Here is a 24,635-nt window from a genome sequence, read left to right as displayed (position 1 = left end):
CCCTATAGGAGAGAACAATAGAATTTTCTTCCTGAATGATTTTCTTTCTCTTTGTCATGGAAACATATGTTTTTAGGGAAAGAGATCTATGTGAAGTTTTAAAACTGGAAGAGGCCATCAAGTTTTTCATTTCTACAGACTTCCAAGGCCCAGTGACTTGCCCAAGGTTCAACAGTTACCTGGTGTCCAGCCTGCCTTATTAATCAGTGGGTGATTTAGTGTGCTCTGCTCATAATTCCCACTTGTTGCTACTTAGAAACATTTCTTGAGTTCATATCGTTTAGGCTACCAGACTAGCCAAGATGAGCAATTCTTTGTTGGCTTGGCCGCATAAGCTGAACTCCTGCCAGTTTTTCTGGGCAGCATATTACAGTTGGGTCACATCAGGTAGGTCCTTGTGAAGAGATGATGAATAGTTTCAGAGTCTGATGAGATCCAATCTGTTTATTCTTTCCTTTATGTCCCTTGCTCTAGGGGACATATCAATAAAAATGTTGCTGCATTAGATATCTGAGATTTTCCTGCCTATGTTCTCCTCTAGGACTTTAATGGTGTCACAGTTTATATTTAAATCTTTTATCCACCTTGAATTTATTTTTGTGTATGGTGTAAGTTGGTGTTTGAATTTCATTTTTTTGCACGTAGCTGTCCAGTTCTTCCAACACCATTTATTGAAGAGGCTATTTTTACTCCATTTTATGTTGCTGTCCCCTTTGTCAAATATTAATTGACCATAGAGACTTGGGTTTATTTCTGTGTATGGGCTCTCTGTTCTGTTCCATTGGTCCCTGTGCCTGTTTTTATGCCAGTACCAGGCTGTTTTGATTACAGTGGCCTTGTAATACAGTTTGGTATCAGGTATTGTGATCCCTCCTACTTTACTCTTCTTTCTCAAAATTGCAGCAGCTATTTGGGGTCATTTATGGTTCCACATAAATTTTTGAAATGTTTGTTCTATGTCTGTGAAATATGTCATTGGTACTTTAATAGATATTACATTGAATCTGTAAATTGCTTTGGGTAGTATGGATATTTTGATGATGTTAATTCTTCCAATCCATGAACACGGTATATGTTTCCATTTGTTTGTATCTTCCTTGATTTCTTTCTTCAATATTGTGTAGTTTTCTGAATACAGGTCATACAGAGGATCCAGAGACACATGAAAAGATGCTCAGTATTGCTAGCTATCAGAGAGATGCAAATTAAAACCACAATGAGATACCACTTCACACCAGTCAGAATGGCCATCATAAACAAAGCAACAAACAATAAGTGTTGGAGAGGTTGTGGAGAAAAGGGAACCCTAGTGCACTGGTGGGATTGCAGACTGTTACAACCACTGTTGAAAACAGTATGGAATTTCCTCAGAAAACTAAAAATGGATCTGCCTTTTGACCCAGCAATTCCACTGCTGGGATTATACCCTAAGAACCCTGAAACACCAATCCAAAAGAACCTACGCACCCCAATGTTCATAGCAGCACAATTTACAATATCCAAGTGTTGGAAGCAACCTAGGTGTCCATCAGTAAATGAATGGATCAAAAAACTATGGTACATTTACACAATGGAATTCTATGCAGCAGAAAGAAAGAAGGAGCTCCTACCCTTTGCAACAGCATGGATGGAACTGGAAAGCATTATGCTAAGTGAAATAAGCCAGGCAGTGAAAGACAAATACCATATGATCTCACCTTTAACAGGAACCTAATCAACAAAACAAACAAACAAGCAAAATATAACCAAAGACACTGAACAGGCTGACAATGACCAGAGAGGGGAGGGGAGGGAATTTCAGGAGAAAAGGGGAAGGGTTTACAGGAACAAGTATAAAGGACACATGGACAAAAACTAGGGGGGCAGGTGGAAATGGGAGGGAGGTGGTGAGGGTTGGGGGAGTGGTCTGGGATGGGAGTAAAAGACAGAAAACTGTACTTGAACAACAATTAAAATAAAATTTTAAAAAGTAGTTTCAGAGTCTGAAAAAATCAACTCAAAGCTAAGACTTTCCCCTCCTTCATTCAGGTCTCAAAATAACCATTCGTTGTGTGATGTCCTGTTTGACTTTTCACTTTCAAGGAACTCAAACTCTCTTTGGTTGTATCAGGACATGAACTCGGACTGAGCCAACATGTAGCTGATTTATTTTGTGACTGCCAACCAAGGTAACCCTTTGCCATTTGCTGAATCTTTTGTATGAAATACTGTATAACAGTAAGAAGGTCGGTGTTGATGTGGATGAATTGACAGCTGTTGAGCATCTTACATAATGTCATCTCTGCACTTAGCATCAAGCAAAGCCTTCCAAAGTATAGATTATTTTGATATTACCAGGGGTTCAGACATGCTGGTAGCCTCTCTTCCTTCTTGGGGTTGATGATTAGGTTAATGCTAGTTCCTCTCAAGAGATGAATTCTTGCCTAGTGAAATGTCACCTGCACAAGAGTTAGTGAGCTGTCATGTGTGTCGAGGGTTTGGAATGCATGTTCAAGAAACCAGCATGTTTTAAGCCCCCCTACAACAGTGAGTGGTGAGTGTAGGGTCACCTTACAAAACTGTTTGCTTATACTCTTTTGAAATTTGGCCCTGCTTATTTGGGGTTAGATGGGATTTTTCAAGCAGTTCATAGTCATCTTGCATGTTGGGGTGATTTTGCCTCAAGTCTTGGGTGACCTTTGGGACTTGAATACCAGTGCTGTTCTTTGGAGAAACCCTCTGGCCCCGGTATGCCTGAGCCTGGTGTTTACAGATGCCAAACTTGCTGAGCAGAATAAATACATCTCGCTGGAAGGTCTTGGTGAAAATAGCGTAGAGGAATGGATTGGCACATGAGTTAAGTGGATAGAAGAGAACCAGCAAAATTTTGGAGTTGGAAACAGTGATGAGAGGCTTGTTCATAAGTGCTGACAGAGCATAAAATGAGATGGGGGCCATGCACATGAAGTCAGTGAAGATCAAGACAGCCATCCTCTTCGCAATTTTGGTGTCTTTGTCCCTTGGGTTGTACTGGGGACTTCGGACTGTGATGTAGATCTTCACGTAACAGAAGCAAACGATGATAAAGGCAACTATGTTGAGCAGCAGAACGAGGATAATATATGCCAGGGCAAGAGGGGTCTCGGTGTCCATGGGCAGGCAGATGCTAACCTTGGTGTAGCTGCTTATTCCTACCAAAGGGAGCAGGGCAAGCAGGAAGCAGCAAACCCAGCCCCCAATCATGATGGCAGATGCATGCCTGAGGCGGATTTTCCGGTCCAGGCGCATGGCGAAGGTGATGGCATACCAGCGCTCCAGGGTGATGACGGTCAGTGTATACACTGACAGCTCACTGGCAAAGACGGTGAAGAAACCAGCTGTGTTGCACCCGAGGCCTGTCTGCCAGTCGATGGCATGGTTGTAGTACTCAGAGTGAGTGTAGAGGTCTACAGAGGCGATGAGCAGTAGATACATCCCCATGCAGAAGTCTGCAAAGGCCAAGTTGCACATGAGAAAACGTGGGACGGTCAGTTTGTAGTGGCTGGTGAGGAGGATGAGCAGGACAAAGACATTGCCCAGGAGAGCCAGCAGACTAACAAACCACACCGCAATTCTCAGGAACTTGTAGCCCATTATGTCTTCACAGGGGTTGAACTCATCTGACTTGGGGGTACACACCATGTCTTCATTGCCCCCACACACCGTGTAGTCATAATAGCTATCAAAGGCCTGTAGGGTCTCTTCCTGTGGGTTTTTGAGCTTCTGGCCAAAACCAATGATCTCATCTTCTTGTTCCTCAAAGAAGACATAATAATGAGAGTGGGTATCCTGGAACTTGGAGTTTTCCTTGTACCCAGCACTGTGGTCACCTGGATCCTCTTCGTAATCCTGGTAGAAGGGACCATTCAAAGCATTCACAGACTTTCTCTGCCGCAGGCTTCGAATACTGCTGTCGTTACACATTAAGGACTCAAGGATCCTGCAAGGCAACAGAAATAAGTCACTGCTTCCTGAAAACCCACTAAGGTCCCCACAACCCTTAGCAAAATATGTGGAGCGCTTACTATGATCTACATGATTCTATGAGATCCTGCGTGACCTGGGCAGGCTCCTCTCTCCTATGTCATTGCCTATTACCCTCCCCTTCCCTGCTGTGCCCCAGTCACATTGGCCCTTACTTCCCATCTGCAAGCAGTTTCAGAACAGCAGTGAGAAAAAAGGCGTGGATGCTGGAGCCAGTCTGCCTCGGTTAGGACGTGGCTCTTTTATTTACCAGCTGCTTCCCCTTGGGTAGGTCTGTGAACCTTGGTTTCTCCCATTTTAAAAATAGAATCATGAAAGTATCTATTTCATATAAGACTATGAAAGAAATAGACGAGTTCATGTTTTTCAAGCTCCTCTACAGCACCTAGAATGTGGTTAGTGCCATGTATGTGTGGTTATTGTTATTCCTCCTCAGAGCTTTGGAATGCCACGCTCCCTTTGCCTGAAAAACTCACACTTCTGCTCATTATTCAGTTTTAAACTCCATGTCCCTCTGTCAGAGGGTTCTTCCATGATCTCCTTAAATAAATTGTCTTATCCTTGTGTTTATTTCCTTCATAGCATTATCTAATACCTTATTTGTTTGCTTGTTTATTTTCTAACTTCCCCTACTAGAATGTAAATAAAATACTCTTGTCTGTCCTATTCATTGCCATGGATAGGACAGTGTCAGGCACATAGTAGGTCTTCAATAAATATTTATTGAACAAATGAATAAATGGACACTATCATGCAGGCACGCTGATGGGAGTGAGACTTAGTTTATTATTAGCCTCCCCATCTGACCTCAGAAGTGATTCTTTACCTTGCTGCAGCTGCTGAGCAGATGCTGCTCCATCTACTGCGTTAGAATGCCGTGTGGGCTGCCTATTCCAGCCCACTTGGAGGTTAATGGGAAATCTGGACCCTGCCCTTGGGGTCCATTTTAGCCTCCTATACATCCCTGGTCCTCTCCTATGGCATCACTATCATTGCCCCTGTACCCCGCTCCTAGTTTTTTGCAGGTGTTATGCCCACGTTGGCCTCTGCACAGCTGCTCAACTTTCCCATTTGCTTCCGCCCCACTACTAGGTCCACTTTATTTCCAAATGCAGGTATGAGTGCAGAAGTTAACCAGTAGGTATTATTTGGAGACAGAGAGAGTGAATAAGCTATAAATGGTGGCGGTGTTAAGAGAACGGGATTGCATGAGACACAGGCAGAAATAAGGCAGAGTGACAGTGTAGATGAAGAGAAGATTCAGAGAAAGCATGGCGAGAAAAAAAAGGGCATCCCTCCTTTATAGCCTCACAAGCAGTCTAATCGCAACATGATATACATTGAAGGCTTATAATATTCCAGGTTGTCATGATAGGTGTTTTCAGTTTTACATGTAATCTTCTCAAAACCTTTGTGAATGATAGCATCATGATCTCCATTCACAGAGTAGGCTGGAAGCTAGGAAGAGGCAGACATGGGCTACAGACCCAGCAGACTCCCAAGTCCACACACATGTAACCAGTAAGCTGTAACCTTTGCAAAGCCCTTATTGACCAGGAAACCCAATTGCTCGTGTTTCTAAGTTTGTCTTCATAACTGTGGCATCTAATGCGTGTTGCATCTGGAGGCCAGGAATCCGTAGCGTAATCTTGATAAGATTGTACATGATCAGGTCATTCCTGTCTTTCCTACGTCATCTTCTGTTCTCTTCCCCTCCCCTGCTGTGTCCATTGACCTTGGCCTTATTTCTTATCTGCAACCACTTTGAGTCTGCAGTCATGGTGTCCCATGCATTTCATGTTTCTTATAGAGGCTTCTAATTCTTCCCACATGCTTTTCAAACCACAGAGCTTCTTCTCCAAACCCAGAAATTAATTCAACCTTTTCTGAGGCCTTTTGTCACTTATTCCCGACACTTGCCACTTACCCTCTGATCTTCTTCTGATTCTTAAAAGCACAGCAGTGGCTTGGATAAGAAAGGTCAGCCCGTGTGAGGTGAAGGAAGCTCAAGGAAAGTGGAAGTTTCTTTAGAGTCCAAGTGTTTCTTGCTATCAATTCCCTGAGGTGCTCCAGGCCTTTGGATGGCAGGGCAGTAACACTGGTATAGGAGACATCCCTGGGTGGGATGGGGAGAGAACAGAATAACACAGAGACGTGGTGAGCAGCCAGAGCTTCTAGCTCGTGGCCAGAAAGTCAAACAGGACTGAGATTAACAGGGAGATCACAGGCTCTTTTCTGCTACTGAATACGCACTCTGAGTTCTTTATGTACAGCCACTGGTCTATGAAAGGATATTAGTCTTCTAAATGATAAGACACAAGGACTCTTGTTTTTATTGCTTAGAGCTCCAATATCCATCAACATCCATACAAATAACTGCTTAGCAGACATTTTATTTTATTTTTTAAAAATTTTAAAAAGATTTTTTTTAAAGATTTTATTTATTTATTTTTAGAGTGGGAAGGGAGGGAGATAGAGAGAGAGAGAGAGAGAGAGAGAGACATCAATGTGCGGTTGCTGGGGGTTATAGCCTGCAACCCAGGCATGTACCCTGGCTGGGAATAGAACCTGTGACACTTTGGTTCACAGCCCGTGCTCAATCCACTGAGCTATTCCAGCCAGGGCTAAAAAGATTTTATTTATTTACTTTTAGAGAGGGAAAGGGAGGGAGAAAGAGAGGGAAATATCAATGTGTGCTTGTCTCTTGTGCTTCCCCTACTGGGGACCTGGCCCACAACCCGGGTAGGTGCCCTGACTGGGAATGGAACCAGTGACCCTTTGGTTCGCAGGCCAGCCCTCAATCCATTCAGCCACACCAGTCAGGGCTATTTTATCAATCACAATACATACAAACTCTTGGAGTCAGAGACAGATGTCAATTCTACTCTGGGAAACTACACCTCTAACTATTAATAGTGTCTCAAGAGGCAAGAGAAATCTGTTTGAACAGGCTCAAAGAGGCCAAGATTGTTCTCAGTCTCTGTGGGAACTAGGGTTTTGGGGTTAATAAACTCCTCAATGATATAGATCAACACCAGCATCCTGAAAATCTCCTGAAGATGCAGAACTCGGGAGTCATACCAGTTGCATGGGGAATTCATGACTCAGAACAGCTTCCCCACAGTTTCTTTAGAAGGCTGTAAATGTGTTCCTGGAAAGAAAACTCTAGTATTTACATTAAAAAGCTGAAGTAAGATTCAAGTCTCTCTGAAAACAATGGGGAAAGTGGGAAGCTGGGAACAATGTGCATGGTAGTGTGTTAGTTACTAAAGCAGAATCAATGCGCAGCTTTCCGCGTGACATTTCCAGTCCTTTTCTCAGTGCCAGAGGGTCCAGCTTACAGATCTTGCTCATCATTTTTAATTGCATTGAATAATAGCTTGAATGAGATCATGAATATTTAACTTAATATTATATTTTATCAATTAAAATATTTGCTAATTATTCTGTATGTTTTGCATATTTTACTGTTCTTTACAATTACATTTTAAACTATTTAATGTAATTGTAGTGTCTGATTAGCAAGTGAATTTCAATATTTACAACTTCTTCCTGTACATCACTGTAATTGGACTTCGCTGGGAGAATTAACATTCTCAGGGTTCAAGTCTGCAAGAACTTGTTACACGGCTTTTATAAACACAAGCTCGTGTATTCACCATAGAACTGTGATTCTCAGAGGAGGGTGCCACGTTTGCTATGTTGTTTTATATTTAATTTAAAACTTCTATAATTCAGTATTTCCTACACTTGCCTAGTGGTAAAAATTACCTTTGGTGCTTGTTACTGTCTGATTCTCAGGTGATTTTTAATATTAAGCAAGTACATTTGGGAAAAGAAACTGTCATACGCAAGTAACTCTGCAGTTAGCGAGAGAGCTGAGGGATTTTGCAGCCAACCTTAAGCACAGTTGCGAAATGACACTGGCCTTTGCTCTGCTCATCTGTCTGTCTGATGCATGCCTTTTTCTTTGCTCATGCTCTAGGCAAGGTGTGGCCACCCTTCTGCCTCCAGTTTCCTGGAAGCAACTTGTGTGTCTCTTTACCCAGTGATGCCTTGTGTCAGTGCTGGGTACACTGACCTTGTGTGTTCCTTTGAAACGGTTTATCCTTCCAAGTACTGTGTGTTTTACTAGGTATTTCTTTTCTTTTCTTAAATTAAATTTAAACATTTTTTAATGTTTTAATTATAGTTTGCATTCACCATCATTCCGTGCTAGTTTCAGATGCACAGTGCAGTGGTTAGCAAATCGTGTATTTTACAAAATGGTTCCCCTAATGTTTCAAGCCCCCACCTCCCCCCCCACACAGTTACCGCTAGGTTACTGACTCTATTCCCTTTGCTGCAATCTACGTCTCTGTGACTATTCTGTAACTACCAGTGTGTACTTCTTAATCCCTTCACCTTTTGCACCCAGCTCTGCTACCCACCCCTGACAGCTGTCAGTCTGTTCTCTATTCAGTAGATATTTCTTGAGAAAACACTTTCATAACCATTCCCGTAACTGCAGGGCAAAACATCCCCAAACTAAGTGGCATCCAGCAACAATCCTTTGTTCTCAGAATTGCTTTTATGGGTCAGGGATCTGAGCAGCGCATGGTGAGGACGACTGGTCGCTGCTCTGTGGCGTCTGGGGGTCAGCTGGGGAGACTCGAAGGCTGGGGAGACTCGGTGGCTGGGGGCGGGGTTATCTGCAGGCTCCTTCGCTTGAATGTCTGGTGCCAGCACTGGGATGATTCAGAGCGGAGCTCAACTGGGACCGCTGCTGTGGCTCTCCAGGTGGCGCGGGTTTCTCGCCTCACGGCAGCTGAGAGGGAGCATCTGGAGCAAGTGTTTCAAGAGAACTGGTAGATCCAAGGGCCGGGGACACGGAACCCATCTCTCAATGGGGGGAGTGTCAAAGAATTTGGTGCCTAATTTGAACACCACCACAGTGATCCAAGTGGTGGGGATATCACTGAGGCAGATATTTGGTGAAAACTGGTAGCTCACTGCTCTGTAAATCAGTGTTTCTGGTTCAGACACCACCCAGGAGCAGTATCAGAACCACCTTGCTATACAGTCTCCTGAGCTGCCCCAAGCCAACCGAATTAGAATCTCAGATGGTGGGACCCGGGAATTGGCATTATCTAAAACGCTCTGTAGATAATTTAGAATCTTATCTGAGTTCTCAGCATTTTTATGAAACAAGTGGATGCTAAATTTAAGACAAAGAAACAGGGCATGTTCTGCCCAAAGATGCAGCAAACCACGGGTGGAGCCGTAACTGTCACCTGGGGCTAGCACTGAGCCACACTGCACATTCTCCCAACTCTGGAACTGCTGGAGGAAGAGTCTCAGTCTGGACAAATTCTAAACTTCAAGAAGGCAGGGACAATTTTAAGTTATTTGAAGCTGCATCTTTTCTCATTCATCTAGAATTTTTAGAACCCCTTGAATCCAGAATTTCTAAATAATGTACCTTCTTTTATAAAATAACATCTTCAAAATCTAGTCAAATTTTGTTTTCAGAATGAAAAGAGTATAGAGAGTAGCTATCGGCAGTGAAGGGATCTTGAATCTGAGAATGGAGTCATGTGGCTGGAGAGTTACAAGTTGGAGGGCCTCTCTCTCTCTTACTGACTCTGGCACTTTCCACAAAGCGTTCATTAAGCGATGGGCACTAAGCTCCATGAGAATTTGTCTCTAGCATGTATTTACTCACAAAGCAGAATGCAGCTGAGCTGAGCCTGGCAGATAGTCTGAAGTCTAATTGCCTAGGTCATGGGAACCATCTCCAGGCAAGTGTCGGATGAAAGTAACAGGACCTGAATTGGGAGAGAGTGAGTCCCACAGGGTTCTGCACAAAGCAAGAATATCACCGGAGTTTATGATGCTAGGAATTAAAAAACGAGCCAATTGATATTTGATGTCATAGGAAGAACAGATTGCTCCTCAGAAGCAATTATGTACAGTGGCAGCCCCAAACATTGGAACAGTTTCCATTTTTTTGTGAGATATTTTGTCATTATTATTTAAAGGGAACCTTTAATGAATTTAATTACAAATTAAATAAGCACTAATTGGCTTGTCCATGTTTCGGCAGCAATGTGAGTCTCTGTTATGGTTGCTTGTAATGATGTGGGTTTTCTAAAGGTCACCGTATAGAGGCTGATCTTTGATACTGCTCTGCTTCACTGTCCATGAGCAGAGCAGCCTAGCCCACAAACCTCCTCTGGTTCCCACCCCTAAGAGGTCCCTTCCTCTCCAAGCGAGCTGCTCCAAAGGCTCTGCTCGGTGAGTACCCACAGGAAAGCTAGGAACCCCAGACTGATTAGGTCTCTAGGCTCCATTCCCCTCCCACAGAGGGAGGTCCAGTGCCTGCCAAATAGCCAGGAGGTGCAGAGGAGCAGGCCCGGAGCAGCAGCTGGGACAGAGTATCCAGGACAAATAGAGTCAGGGCTGAGAGCAGGAAGAGGCGAAGGAAAGAAGGCACAGCAACAAGTCGAAGAGAGCCACACACTGTGTGTTATGCAACCATTACTGATATTTCTACAGTAACCCTCGGTGGGTCAACTTACCTACTGAGTCAGGTTATATTCCTCACAATGTGATTTCAGCATAACACACTTTTAGACACTATCATTTGGCCCAAACTATGTTTTTCTTTTTCTTTTTCTCCAATTACAGTTGATATTCAATATTGTATTAGTTTCAGGTATATAGCATAGTGGTTAGACATTAATATAACTTACGAAGTGATTTCCCCATGTAGTCTACTGGGTACCTTACACAGTTATTGCAATATTATTGACTATATTCCCTATGCTGTACTTTACATCTCTGTGACTACTTTGGGAACTGCCAGTTTTTCTTTGGTTCTCTCGCTCTCACTCTTGTTCTTTGAACACATCCTATATTATCCCTAGACTCGCCTTTTGTTCCTTCACTCCTGATTTTATCTCTGTTGCAATTCTACCCCTCACCTGAAGACCATGTCAATACCACCTCCTGAAATGAGGCCTTTACGTGTTACCCTAGCGAGAAGTGATATCTTGATTCTCTAATATCTCTTATGGCTCTTTTTACATGAAGCTTATAGTATAGTTACTTACTCACATTTCTCCTGAATTTGATTGCAACCTCTTTAAAAGCAGAGGTTGTGTCTTATCCTTTTAACTTTCCTGGCGTTCAGTAGGTGCTCAGTAAAAAGCCTGTAGAATAAGTGAGTAAATGAACACCTTGCATGAGTTTGTTTCAAATTAGCCATTTCTTCTTAGACAGGGAGGAGAAACAGGAAAGAGAATTGGGGAGAGCTGGTAGTTAGGACTAAAGCAGATTTTATTTTACCCAGGGTCACAACTCAATAAAAAGACAAACAACCCAATTTTAAAAGTAGGTAAAATAGCTGAACAGACATTTGACAAAAGAAAATATACAAATGGCTACGAAGTACAGGAAAAGATGCTCAACATCATTAACAATTAGGGAAATGCAAAGTAAAGCCACAGCATGATATGCCGCGTTATACCCAGTAATGGCTAGACTCGAGAAGGTTGACAGTGAAATGGAAGAGTCTGCTACAGCCTGTACCTCCCATACCTCACAGGTGCAAACAGAAAATGGGACAACTGTCCTGGAAAAGCTTGGCAGTGTTTCTTATAAAGTTAAATACATATTTATCCTGTGACCTGGTTATTTTTCTCTTAGTCATACTAGATAAGATATGCAGGTGTCTGTGAAACAGCGGGGCATAAGGGAACTTTCTGGGTTATGAAACTGTTCTCAGCCTCAACTGGCATAGGGTAAGATAGTTTTGCTAAAACTCATCAGACTGTACACTTGAAAACTCTGTGTGTTATTGTGTATAAATTATACCTCAGTAAAGTGAGTGACCTAGAAACTCATGTATTCAAACACAGCTGTGGACTTCAGGAATACCCAAGAGAACCCTGTTAGAATTTTCCAGCCATCTAACAGTATGATCTTGTGACAATCATTAAACATCAGAAAAAAAAATAGAAGACTTATTTTTTTCTGTAAACCAAGTTGGCAGTGCTGTGACCCTTAGATTGTCAAAAATTAGTTTGATTAGCTAAAAGAACAAAATTTATTTTTGAAGTTTATTTTCACTGATACTTATAATGTAAACAAGGATACTGTCACAGAGATTTCCTCTTCTTGGAGATACTAATAATAGTAAGGAGGACTGTAATAATATAGTCATGTTCAATAGTAAGTTAATGCTTCTCAGTGTGGGTTACATAATTTAGGCCTTAGAGAACTCTGATTATTATGGAAGGCATTACATTTCACTGTGTTCTTTCTACTGGGATTATAAACACCAAGAGCTTCTCTTTCAAAATAAGATGAAAAGAAAAAAAGATAATAAAAAATGAAAAGTATAAAAATAGAAAATGAGGATGCATATCTTGATGAAAAATCAATAAATAAAATGCCATTAAATAAAATGAAAAAGGCTTATTTTAAAAATAGCAAAGTTTGGAGAAAAGATCTCACTTTAGACGTGGCACCTCTTTAAAATTAGATTCTTTTTTTGAGACATTACTCTGCAATAAGGTGGTAAACTTAAGTGGGCAAGTTTGTTTTTGCCAACTGTTAGAGACAACTGTATTTTTTCATAAGTAGCTTCATGAGGCAGAAATATGTATGCCATTCAATTCTCTTCTTAGATGGAGTTTAATACTGCCCCAGTTTGGCTTTTACATCAAATCACAACCAAATCACGGCTGTTTGATGTCTAGCTACAATTTATCAAATATTTATTGAATACATGCTGTCTTTTCTTTTGAAGTGTGTGTGCGGGGGGAGATTACAAAAATATATGACGTAGCCCATTTCCTCTAGAATCTTAAAATCTAGTTAGGAGGAGAAGATATGTGGGAAATAAAATAATGAAGATTTTGACAAAAGTTCAAGGTAAGAATTAAAGTGATATCAGTGCATGATTAGTTAACAAATGCATTTTAAGACAACTCTGGGCTCCCCTTTGTTCATTTCTTACTTTTCTCCTCTTTGCCTCTCAGTTGCTGCCAGCTCCATTGCCCTCTCCTCCTATGCTTGTGGCTTTCTTTTTATACTTAATGTTTATTTCTATTAAAATTATGCACGGACCTATTTTTTTAAAAAAGTTACACTGGAAACTTGATAGCACACATAGCTTGCCTCCTGAGCTGCCCCTCCTTGCATTCTGCTTTTTAAAGAAGCAACCACTTTCAACTGGTATTTTTCCATAATTGTAAATATACCTTGATTCATTAGTTCTTAATCCACCCACTAACTCCCTATTATGGATATGAGGGTTCAGTTCTCATCACCCTGCACACATCTACCTGTTAGCCCCTGTACTCTCCTAAAATAGTTTGAGGACATATTTGCTTAAACTCATATTCAGTACCTCAGTTATTAGAATACAACTCTGCATATTGTAATTTGATTAGCCTTCTTGTAAACTTTTTTGTTTCTTTATGAGATGTCTGTCTCTCTTTTTCATTAACCTCTCTTGGTTTGAGTGGCCCTCTGGCTTAGTCTTGTCCCCTGCTCCAAAGTTGCATAAAAAAACCTCTCAGACCAGTTTTTCATATGGTCAGTCTTTGTAAAATAGTCTATCAACCCTTTTTATTTCTAGAACTTTCTCTTGGTGCTCTCCATCCCTTAGCTCTGGTATAGATGCCTTGGTTTCAAGATTCTCAGGACCTCCCTTTTTGGTCCTCGTGGGAATCACATCTGTTTCTCTCCTGTGTTGATTACTGCTTCTGTATTCCTCACTTTTCTCTTTCTTGGCGGGATGGAGAGGGACCAAGAGGGAGGGCAAGGGGAGAACTGGAGACTCTTGTTCTCCAATCCAGTGCTACTTAAAGTGTGGTGTACCAAGCAGTTAGCTTCGTTCAAGTCCTTGGTAAGGTAGGAAGCTCGTACTGGAGCGAAAGCCAACTACTTCACTGAGCACACAGCTCAGTCTGAGCAACTTCGCTCTCCTGGGAAGATTTAAGTCCAGGTCAACATTTAATTTCTGATTTTAACAAAACCATTTTTATAAGTGACATTCACCATTTTCATCAGGAAAATTACATAAATAAAAAAGTTTTCAAATTCCTATTTGTAAAGGCTCTTTCTGAGTCACAAATTTCTTTAGAAAAGCAACAATTTTTGTTATTCATTGGTGAACTATGACTTTTATCTTGAAGGAGTACAGATGTCTTTGAAAAATATATTTCATGTTAAAAAAATAACAGAGAGGGTCAACACATTTTTTCCACTTGTCTTTTTGTAAAAAGAAAAAGGAGCACTATTTTAAAATAGTTGCCATGAGTTACAATGAATCTCCATGTGAAAGAGTAATTTTTCCGGATCATTCTGCCCTCTTACATGGAGCCTATGTGTTAAGAGAATAAGGCCATATACTCAAGTAAGTGGGTGCCCGTCATCCAAAAGTAGAGTAGAATCGTTAACAGTGAGAATGAGGATAAGTCCTTGAGACTGGATCACCCACTGTTTCCTTGAGATGCATCCATTCCCCACCTGACGGGTGAGTGATAGTGGTCATCAGTATGTAAAATATCAGTAAAACTTAATTTGTTCTTATTTTCAAAAGCATAAATATACATAGAGCCTCTAATATTTCCTTTTGCATCTACTGGATTGTCTCGTGCTTCTCCTAGAAAGCTGTGCTCCAATCTGGCAAGGGGTTGGCTGAGATGCTCAATGATGAGATTCTAAACTAAGGTCAAACCAAGGGGATGAGAACACGGCACTGATAGAGAGGCTGGAGGGAGACCGAACTGACAGAACTTGATCACCGATTGGACGTGGAGGTGTACATCAGAGCAAATGCACAGACAGATCCTTCTTTCTGTGCTGTTTTCAAAAAGATTTATATCCCATCTTCCCCAATGACAATAAGTTCTTCCAGATGCAAGTACAACTATCATCTATACTCTTCCCTCTTTGTGCCAGGCATTGTTCATAGAAGTTTTCTGTGCAAACTAAAGTGCTCTCCATCTTTTTCAAGATCCCGTGTCTTAGAATTTTGCAAATAGCAGCTGTTCAAGAATGTCTGTTTTTTTCTACAAGAGAGCCTCCATGAACATCCACACCAAGGTGGCTGTCTGACTGGGCATCAGGGTGACGTGGTGGGGGACCAGGCCTCCTGAGTCTCAAAGAACAAGGACTTTCTTCCACCAGTAGCCTGTATAGCTGGGCAGAGAAGTCCAATCAGAAGTCTTTATCCAACCCAACCAATATTCCATACCATGACATTGGCTGCTCCCCTTAATGCCTACTTTCCATCCAGAAAAAGAAGGTAAAAGAAAAATTAGTCTACATATTCTTTTGTTTGTCTTACTCACAGCAAGGTTGGTCCACTGTATGCTCCTCCAAATGCATCTTTGTCAATAACTGTCAGGTATTTATTCTTGTTCAGGTAACTAGAGGGAGAGAGAGAAAATAGATTAGGTGAGATTTAAGCAAATGAATAGAAGTACCAAAATAAATTGTGAGCGTGGTCTCTTGTAGCTATTAACTGGTTCTTAAGAACTTGGAAATTTAAGAATTACCTTCTATGGCTTAAGCACTCAAAAAATTCTAGATTTTAATTGTTTATACACATTGATTATGGCAGAAATCTTTCCAAGTGAGCATGTTTATCATCCAGTTTGTATATTTAGATTTTACACAAGTTGCCCAATCCCCTGTTTATGCAGCCAGTGGCAACTGAGTTTTTCAATCCTCTTCAACGGCAAGTGATTTAAACTTTTTCTCAATATTGTTCAATATTCTCATTTCCTCTACCCCCTTTTTTATTGATTTTATTGGGGAGACACTGGTTAACAAACTTATATAGGTTCCAGGTGTGCAATTCCATAACCTGTGGGCACCGTATTGTGCGTTCACCACCCCCAGTCAAAAGACGGGGCTTCAGTAGGAATGGAAGGAAGGTGGTGAAGGCGATGAGTGGTGATGCGGATTGTCAGGAAGTCAGACCTTTCCTCTGTGTCAGGGTTGCCAGATTCAGCAAATAAAAATACAGCCCAGAAGAACAATGAATGCATTTTTAGTATAAGCATTCCCCGTGCAGTTTTTGAAAGTGATGTGAAAAGTTATTTGTTGTTTATCTGAAATGCAAATTTAATTGGGTAACCTGTATTTTCTTTAACAATCCCATTTTGGGGGGTTAGCTTATGCAGTTCAGATTACAGAGGGTACCTTTCATGGAAGAGGTTTGATGGGCACATTGATCTTTCTATTTTGAAAACGCGTTGGGCATTTGAGGATAAAATAGTTTTGAAGCAATTTAAGTCAAAAAGTGTGTTTGAAACACAAAGTTACCTTGAAATGGATAAAAGCTTACAAGGATTTTAAAATTGGCTTTTTCCCCCTAGGTCTTTTTTTTTTTTAGAGGACAAATTGTCTAAAAAGAAACAAAGCGCATATATATATATATATATATATATATATATCTTCATCCTTGTTATAAGTGATCTAAATTCACACACGTTTAGCATAACATGCCCCATAGCCTAGTCAATTGAAGAGTTAGTGAGCGGTCCCCTGTCAATGCAGAATGAATGCAGCAGCGGCCCTCAGGAGGTCTGCCTCGATACAGATAATGCTGCCATCATTCTGTTTATGGTGTTTGCTCTTCATGATGGAACATTCTCAAGGATGATGGCTAATAATACTAGTGTGACAGGAGGACTTCCAGTCGAGAGGATCCCTTTCCGGAGCCCTCACAGATGAACTTCTTGGTGAATTGGCTCTTCCTCTTTTTGTGGAATCAGTTCTGGAGAAGGAGGGTGACTTCATTTGTGGCTGACTCGAGAGGAGCAGCCTGTGTTACTCTTCAGTGGCAAAGGCAGGAACAGCTTCCACGAGGCCCCTGCCCTCAGCCCCTCCTGGTCCAGCAGCTGCAGTCTTCTGTCGAGACTGGAACTTACTTAAAACAAGAGATGGCAGCCTCAGAGCCAGACATGGGTCTTCACTGGAGCAGCTGGAGGAAGAAGAGTTTTACCAAACTTTACCTGTGAAATCTCCCTCTCCTGGGCAGGATGAGAGATTAACCCCATGACAACAAAGTCTCCTAAACTGGTAAAGATTTTGTGCTCCTTCCCATTTCCTCTCAAACTGAGGTGGTAAACTTGCCAAGCTAAGTAGCTGCCACAGGTTTTTCTTGTTGGTGTCTTTACTTGCTTCATAGCATCTTCAAAACGTGTGATTATCTTATGTTTTATTGTTTATTTGTTCATCACCTGTCTCCCCAACCAGAATAGAAGCTCTCTGTCTTATCGACTGCTGTATCACCAGTGCTGAGTTCAGTGCCTCTATAACTATTTATTGAATGAATGTATAAATGGATGAATAAAAAAAAACCAATGCACGTGTCCTTCAAAATAGTAAGATGGGTGATACTAAACTCTTGGTGCTATACATATGATTGCCTTAAGGGAAAAATAATGGAAAATGAAAGATTAGGAGATTCAGCATATGGTGTGGTGGCCAGTTGACTTTCTTGATGGCCGTGACCAGGCAGTCATTTGGTTTACAAATGCCACAAGGGTATGGCTCAGACATGACTCTTCAGGCAGTGGATGGACACCAAGATTCCAGGGCATTAAGTCTGAAATGGAGGTGGTCAGTTAATCACATATGAAGATAGGGCCCAACTAAGATGCCACAGCAGCCAGTATGGGCCTTCGGAAGAATGGCTATCACCTAAGACTCTCAACCACAGGCTTCATTTGGTCATTGACTCTTCTTCACCTCACGGTGACCTCAAAGTTCCTTTGCTCAGGGACAGAGAAGGCAAAAAGCCACCTTGGAGCAAATGACTGGAGAGATCTTGAACAGCATGGTTTCGTAAAAAGACAACTAAGCTCAGCGCAAGCTCCTCCTTGACTTGTGTCTCTTTTTGTATTCTTTGGACCATGCAGCTTGTAGAGCACATTCTGTTCCTAAGCCGCTGAAAATCAAGTAACAACTGGTGAATTCATCTCATTCTGTCCTCATCACCTCCAAGTGCTGTAAGCAAGAATCGGCTTGGAAATAATTAGAAATGATTGTAGAACAAAATAATCGCTTGTCCAATTCCACAGTGTTTTCTCTGATATTCAATATGCCCCCAAGGATAAGGAGGCGGGTTGATAAGTCTTGTAGTTTACCAGAAACGCTGCAGAAGATTTCAAACTGGGAAAGCCAGCCAGAGTCCAGGAGGGGAGAAGGAGGATGAGTGAGGGCGCAGCCAACTTGAACGAAGATGAACTGGGTCTTGGAGGAGGCTGTGTTCTCTAAAACCAACATGGTTGTTTGGGCGCTTTACCTCTGAGGTGCTTAGGAATGAAAGCTGTCAGCCAGCCTTTAGCAATGCAGAGGGCTGCCTTATTTAGCTTTTAACCATGGGTTCGGATTGCTGGTATACCTTGCATCTGAATCTAAGGGGAGGAGATGGGGAAACATCCAGAGAAGCTTTAATAGCCAGGAAAGTTCTGCTTCCATCAGCACCATTTATCACATCATGTTTACTGGGAATGTCAGTCTAGTTAAAGGGACTCCTTGACCATGACTTACCCTGATTTCTCTGGAATGTACAATCTGTAAACCGGCTTGTACAATCACAAGCTTGTACACAATTTGTGTACAATCACAAATCTTGGTAGGCTCTATGGGTAGCTACTCCAGACAATGATTATTTCATAAGGGTGTATGTGATCATTTCAACTATTTCTTGCGATGGACATAAATGAACTTAAAACAGAGTAGAAAGGCTCAGAGTCAGAGTTGAAAGGAAAGACCTTGACATTGAGGATTTCTGAATATAAATACTGGTAAGGGCTTATGAGAAAAATAACTGGTACTGCCTTTAAAAATAAGATAGATGTGCTGCATATGTGTTTTCAATGCCTTTTCATTCTCTGGAGGACCTAAGCCTCTTTGAGAATTTCTCAGAAAAATATGAAGATCTTCCTAGAAAAGATGAGTCAGATTCTACTGGGTGGCGGGTTGTTGAGAAACTCTGCCCTGATTTGAGTGCTGTGTATGTGAACCCTGCAACCAGGAAAATGAAGACAGTCAGGCGTGAGTTGGGGAAGAACACCCAATAGGAGAACTCAGTACAACAGATACAATATTATGGCTCACATCCTTCCCCACTGGACTCATTCTTGGGACAGAGAAGCCATTCATTGCAAACATGCAGGATGAATAAATGAAAGTCTAGTTGCTGGGTAATTCCTAGCTGGAGGATCCCCTATATTACGTTTAGATGAGGAGGTGACCCATGGCAGAGGGACGAGTATGACACTGTGGCAAGGAAAGCTGTGGTTGGTGCTGAGCTTTGCTCTCTGAGCAGTTTTAGGATGCATTTCAGCTCCAAGATGGAATTGCAGCCTGTCTCCATAATCCCTTTAGGGGACACGTGGGCTGGCACCTGTTTATGCTGTGAGACCCTCATGGAAACACTTCTGTGGGAAACTGTGGTTCTCTGCCACAGCATTTGTTATTTGGAAAATTAAAGGGAACCCCTGCCCAGCCCTACTTGCTGTATGGAAATCCTTGGGTAGCAGAAATCAGGCTACCTATCTGTAAATGGTCTCAGGTGAGAAAATGCACAAGGTTCAATAGGCAGAGAAAGCCAGCCTTGGAGTATATCCTACAAGCTGTTCAAGTACTTACTGAGAAATAATGGCCTGCTTAGTCCTATAACCTTCTCTGTCGTCATCTTTCCCCAGTGCCCCAAGATGCCATGTTTTGCTTTTAATCAGCTAATATGTGATCTTCATTAGGACATGAATTGTGTTGACTTCTCTGTTCATAATGATTAGTGTTTCAGGACATGCTTAGCATATCAAAAGGATATTTCCCCCCAGCCAAGTGTTTACTGTCAGATAGTAGCTAGTTACTAGAATTTGACACTAGAAAATACAATGCGGAGAATTAGACACTTTCAGATAATCAGTATATTGTCACACCAGATTGGATGGAAAGAGGTTCCGTAGAATGAATGTGTGACTTAACTTGTGACTGCACTCGGTTCAACTTCTGTTGAACAAAGGATGCTGTGTTTTTATTAATTTCACATCTGAGTGATGACAGTGTGCTTGGTTCCATATGAAATCATAGGACCACGTGCTTTTACACATCTGCCATAGTTTTCATGAACTTTTAACTAATTACCCAAATGCTGCGGAGCCATCAGCGCCAGCTAGTTCCTAATGTGGAATTTGTCCAACTTGGCTGCAACTGTATTCAACAGTTTTACTAAGAAAAAATGGTCTAAACGAGGCCGAATCTGCTAATTTCAGTAAATTGGCATGAGGTGAATGATAGGAAATAATTGTTCTTTTTGATAACATATTGCTTAAATTTGAACCTAAAGATATTTGAACACACTTTTGGAGAATTAACCAATTTTCTAATGTGAAATGTGTGATCTCTGAACAACATTGGGATAATCATAGGATGTTGATGTGTTTATACTAGTTCAAAATCATAGTTAGCTTTCAGACCAGGGGCATCCGTCCTATGTTAAAATCACAAAATGAACACTATTTCATTACTATTTGAAAACCTGACCTCTGTTTTCTCCATCTACAGGTCCATCTGTATCTTCCTCTAGTCCCAAACCGCCTTATCATGATCACCTGGATTTCACTTTGGATTTACATGGTATCTCTTACTGAAGTGCTTAAAGCTAAGAAAAAAATAAGTTTCTACCAACTAGAAATCAGAAACTTAGGGTAGGATGACAAATAGACGGGACATTGTTTTATAACAGGAGCAGTGTTTGGATTCAAAACACTGATTGAAAAAAAAAACCAAGATCTTTGTTTTCTATTATGATTGGATATGAACTTTCAAACCCCCAAATATTTTTATCCAGACACTTCTTATTTTTATCCCATGTCTGCCCATTAACCCTTACCAGGAACCGGGAGAAATGGACTATATATTTCATCACACAAATGCCGTTCTCACTGAACACCTTTATCTAGACCAGAGGTTCACAGACTGTAACCACTCAGTCAAATCCTGCTGGCTGACTGTTTGTGTGCATAAAGTTTTGTTGGAATGCAGCCACACACATTTTTATGTATTGTCTGTGGCTGCTGTCACACTCGGGTGGCAGAGTGGAGTAGCTGCCCCCCAAAGCCAGAAATATTTGCTCTCTGGCCCTTTCCAGAACAAGGTTGCTACTCTTTGATCTAGACTTTCAAAATCAAGAAACAAATGATTTTTTTATTAAGAAATATTTCCCACATTTGTTAAACACCTCCATATAACTTTACTATTTTATAGGGAAATGCTAAAAAAGTATGATGAAGACATCTTTCCTGTGTTTCAAGGGATAGTTACAACGACTAGAACAGACTGTAATCCAGGGAGCCACTGAGTTAAAATCTGCCATCTCCAAGGGAATAACTCCCTGCCGCCAGCCAGGCCTCTCACAGAGCCCTGGATATGGTCTGAGGAGAAAGGGGCAGGGGGGAATGTTGAGTCTCCATACATAATCTCTTCAGAGGTTTAATTTCAGAGACCACCAGATAATCCGAGACTCTTATGAGCTCTTACTAGATGCTGAACAGTCCTCCTCTACAATACACCTTATAAAATTTACCTGTCTCACAACAAGGTGGTGTATTAAAAGGATCTTCTTGAGTAGCATTACCCCAAAAGAAGAGAGAATTGGTCCTGGTACCAAGAACTCCCTGGGAAATTCTGTATGCAATATCCCCCTCTCGAGTACGACTCACTCAGCTTGCTCTATTAAAACACCAGAGTAGTCCATCCACCTGGGAACTTTCACTTTATAAGGTCGGGAATAGCTTTCTAAAAGCAACACTCATACATTTACTGTGAAAGGAAAGTTCAAGGAACAACAGTTCAGAAACACTCCCTGCCACCCGAGCCTGTCTCTTACCACACAAGAAGAGAATCTGGGACAGAAATTGTTGTTTTCTTGCGAGTTTTTCTCTTTTCAAGGGAAAATGCCTCTAAACTCCTTTGATATTTTGTAGCTGATTTTAGGGCCAAAGCCATAAAGTAATAAATAGGCTACAAGAGTTACACCAAGATCCACTTAGCCTAGCAGAGTCTCCTAATTAGAGAAAATACATTTTGGAAATCTCTTGAAGTCTTTGTGGAGTTCTCTAAACATGACCAAGAGGCCACTTATGAGTAGGTATGAGAGATTTTGAAGCAAAGTGGTCAGCTTACGTGGCCCAACTTCAAACCCAGTTCTTTGAACTTAGTGACATTTGCCACGCCGACATGTTCATCAGGGTTGAGAGGCTGTATTTGGAAACTCCCTGAGTCGGTGACTGCCGCATGGGTGAAGCCAGGTCCTCGCTGACTAAAAATCCCATTGCTCGGAATGACTGTCCTCTGAAATTTCTGGTTGTGTCTTGAGCCTCGAGTAGCCTCCTTTTTCTCACGTGAGTCCACTCTTCCCTATCGCACAATGTTTTAGCTTCTGTATCTCATGCCTGTCCTGGGCTGAGCAAAGAAATCTAAACCTTCTCCTAAGCGAGGAAACAAGTGGTCAGAGGAGGAGTTGGGAGTCCACGCCTTGGTGGTGGCTGGTAAGTCTGCAATGATGAATCACAGCAGGACACAGAGAAAAGTCTTCAACCAGGAGATCCCAGTTTTCGCTTTGGCCTGGCAGCTAGACAGCTCTATCAAATTTAAAAAGCCATGTTAAAAAAAAAAACATTTAAAAAAGCCACATCTTCACTTTGGGCTTCATATGTAAAACGTGCCCACTGGGCAAGACGACTGACACAGGTATTCTACAGCAGCAGCCCTTGGTGTTGGCTTTTTCCATGGGGCACCCCGGGGCAGGTTTTAAAGTCCCCATGCCTCGGCTATACCTAGACTGATTAAACTAGAATGTGTGCTGGTAAAACCTAGACATCAGTGCCTCCTATTCTTTTTTGCAGGTGATTTGAATCTGTAGCCAGCATTGAGAACCATTTTTCCGTAGACCTTAAAACCTGAATTTTATACCCCAAGTGTCTGTCCTTAAAAAATGATAACGGAGGATGATCGAGGGTGATCCCTTCCAATGATAAAATATGGCAAAATAAAGGAGCAAATAATTTAAAGCACAGATCCTAATCTTGGGTTTAAAATCTTTTGCTTACAGGAAAAAAGTTTTAGAAATGAGTTATCCTATATCCAAGGTTGGTTTCAAGCCCCTTTTCTCATCCAGCACTCTGGAGAGGCAGAGCTGGTCCGGACGAGGGTTGGCTGGAGACACAACTCAGGAGCCATGCTATCAGCTCTGGTTGAAGGCTTCTCCACTCTTCCTTCCCCTTCCCTTGCTAATGTGGCTCTCTGCTGCCTTAACGATAATCTTCTGATGTCCCCACTGTGTAGAACAACGTGACAGTTTTCTGAAATCTTTATACCCTAAGGATCTACAAACTGTCTTAATTATTTTAGGATGTTCCAATACCTTACTTCTGTCATAGAAAAATTGAATTGGGAGGATCATTTCCCTCAGATCAGGGCTTTCTAGGAATAATTGAGTCAAAGAGGAAAATATTTGGTTAGATCCATGTAACACCAAAATCAAATGCTAATAATTTAAAAAACATAGCAAGTCTATGGAAAATCATATTTATTATCTCTAAGCAAGGAGGCAGTGCTATTGAATATTTAGTGTTTAGTTATTTTTCATATGAAATGCATATCTGGATTTCAGTACATTTCTCCCTAATGTGCTTTGACCTTCGATACTGCTGCCCTTGAGTTGACCCCACCAGAATTCAGTGGGAGAAGAGAGCTTTTTTATCTTTGTATCAACAATGATTACCACAGCACCTGGCTCATTATAGGTGCTCAATAAATATGTTGAAAGTAAAAGTAGGATTGTGTGAGATATGTACCATAAATTAAATTAGAAGTAGTGTTTCTCCAATACTGTTAATGAATTTTGATATGTAAGTATTCATAGTATTCTGATGAGTATTTTTAGACTTCCTCTATAATTATGTATTTTAAAAAATGACTCAAATCAACCTGAATGAGTCCAAAACCAGACCATCTAGAGAAAGGCACTCTAACTCTTCATTTGATAAAGACCGTTAGGAAGCCCAAAAGCCTGGCAAAGACAAGAGCCCACTTCCAACAGAACTGAGAAAGCCATCTCGAGGTGTAATTACTTCAAGACTTACGAGCATTTATCACTTAAAAACGGAATCATACCAGAACCCATCACTTCACCCCTAAACCAGAACAATGCCATTTGGTCTACACGTGTGGGTTTTCATTTGCTTGCATGCAGGGCCCTTGCGTGTGGTCGTGCAGGTTATTTACCTCACCCTGCCACTTCAAGTGTGGCAATAGATGAGAAGCATCAGTGTCGCCTGGGAGCTTGTTAGCAATGCAGAACCCTGGGGCTCCCCAGACCTACTGTATCAGAATCCATTTTTAACAAGGTTCCCAAGATGGATAATATGCTCATTACAGACTGAGAAGCTCTGTATGACACAACAGATCTGGAATCCTAAGCCTTCAGACTTTGCAATGGTCATTTCTAGCAGAACTGATGTTGGGAGCTACACCTTCTGTGAATGCTCACCTCTTTGGTTTCAGCTCCTGGTTTGTTAGTTTGTTTTATTCACCTGCCTTGAAGTTAT

The 24,635-nt window shown here is 41.5% G+C and overlaps 1 protein-coding gene across 1 annotated transcript in view; it reads right to left on the bottom strand.

Annotated features, from left to right (window-relative positions):
* Positions 1-1,891: 1,891 nt before the first annotated feature.
* The window catches only part of TSHR (thyroid stimulating hormone receptor), an 86,680-nt gene continuing 63,936 nt past the window's right edge, over positions 1,892-24,635 (bottom strand). Inside the window, exons 8-10 of the mRNA XM_045823102.1 lie at positions 15,351-15,428; positions 5,930-6,118; positions 1,892-3,958 (exon numbers count right to left, since the gene is read on the bottom strand). Of these exons, the coding sequence (XP_045679058.1) occupies positions 2,551-3,958; positions 5,930-6,118; positions 15,351-15,428 (1,675 nt within the window). The 3' untranslated portion in view covers positions 1,892-2,550. The remainder of the gene's footprint in view (positions 3,959-5,929; positions 6,119-15,350; positions 15,429-24,635) is intronic.

The sequence above is a fragment of the Phyllostomus hastatus genome, unplaced genomic scaffold, assembly GCF_019186645.2.
Source record: "Phyllostomus hastatus isolate PE091 unplaced genomic scaffold, TTU_PhHast_1.1 phas_scaffold_501, whole genome shotgun sequence".
NCBI lineage: Eukaryota > Metazoa > Chordata > Mammalia > Chiroptera > Phyllostomidae > Phyllostomus > Phyllostomus hastatus.
This window is presented reverse-complemented; position numbering and strand designations above follow the sequence as displayed.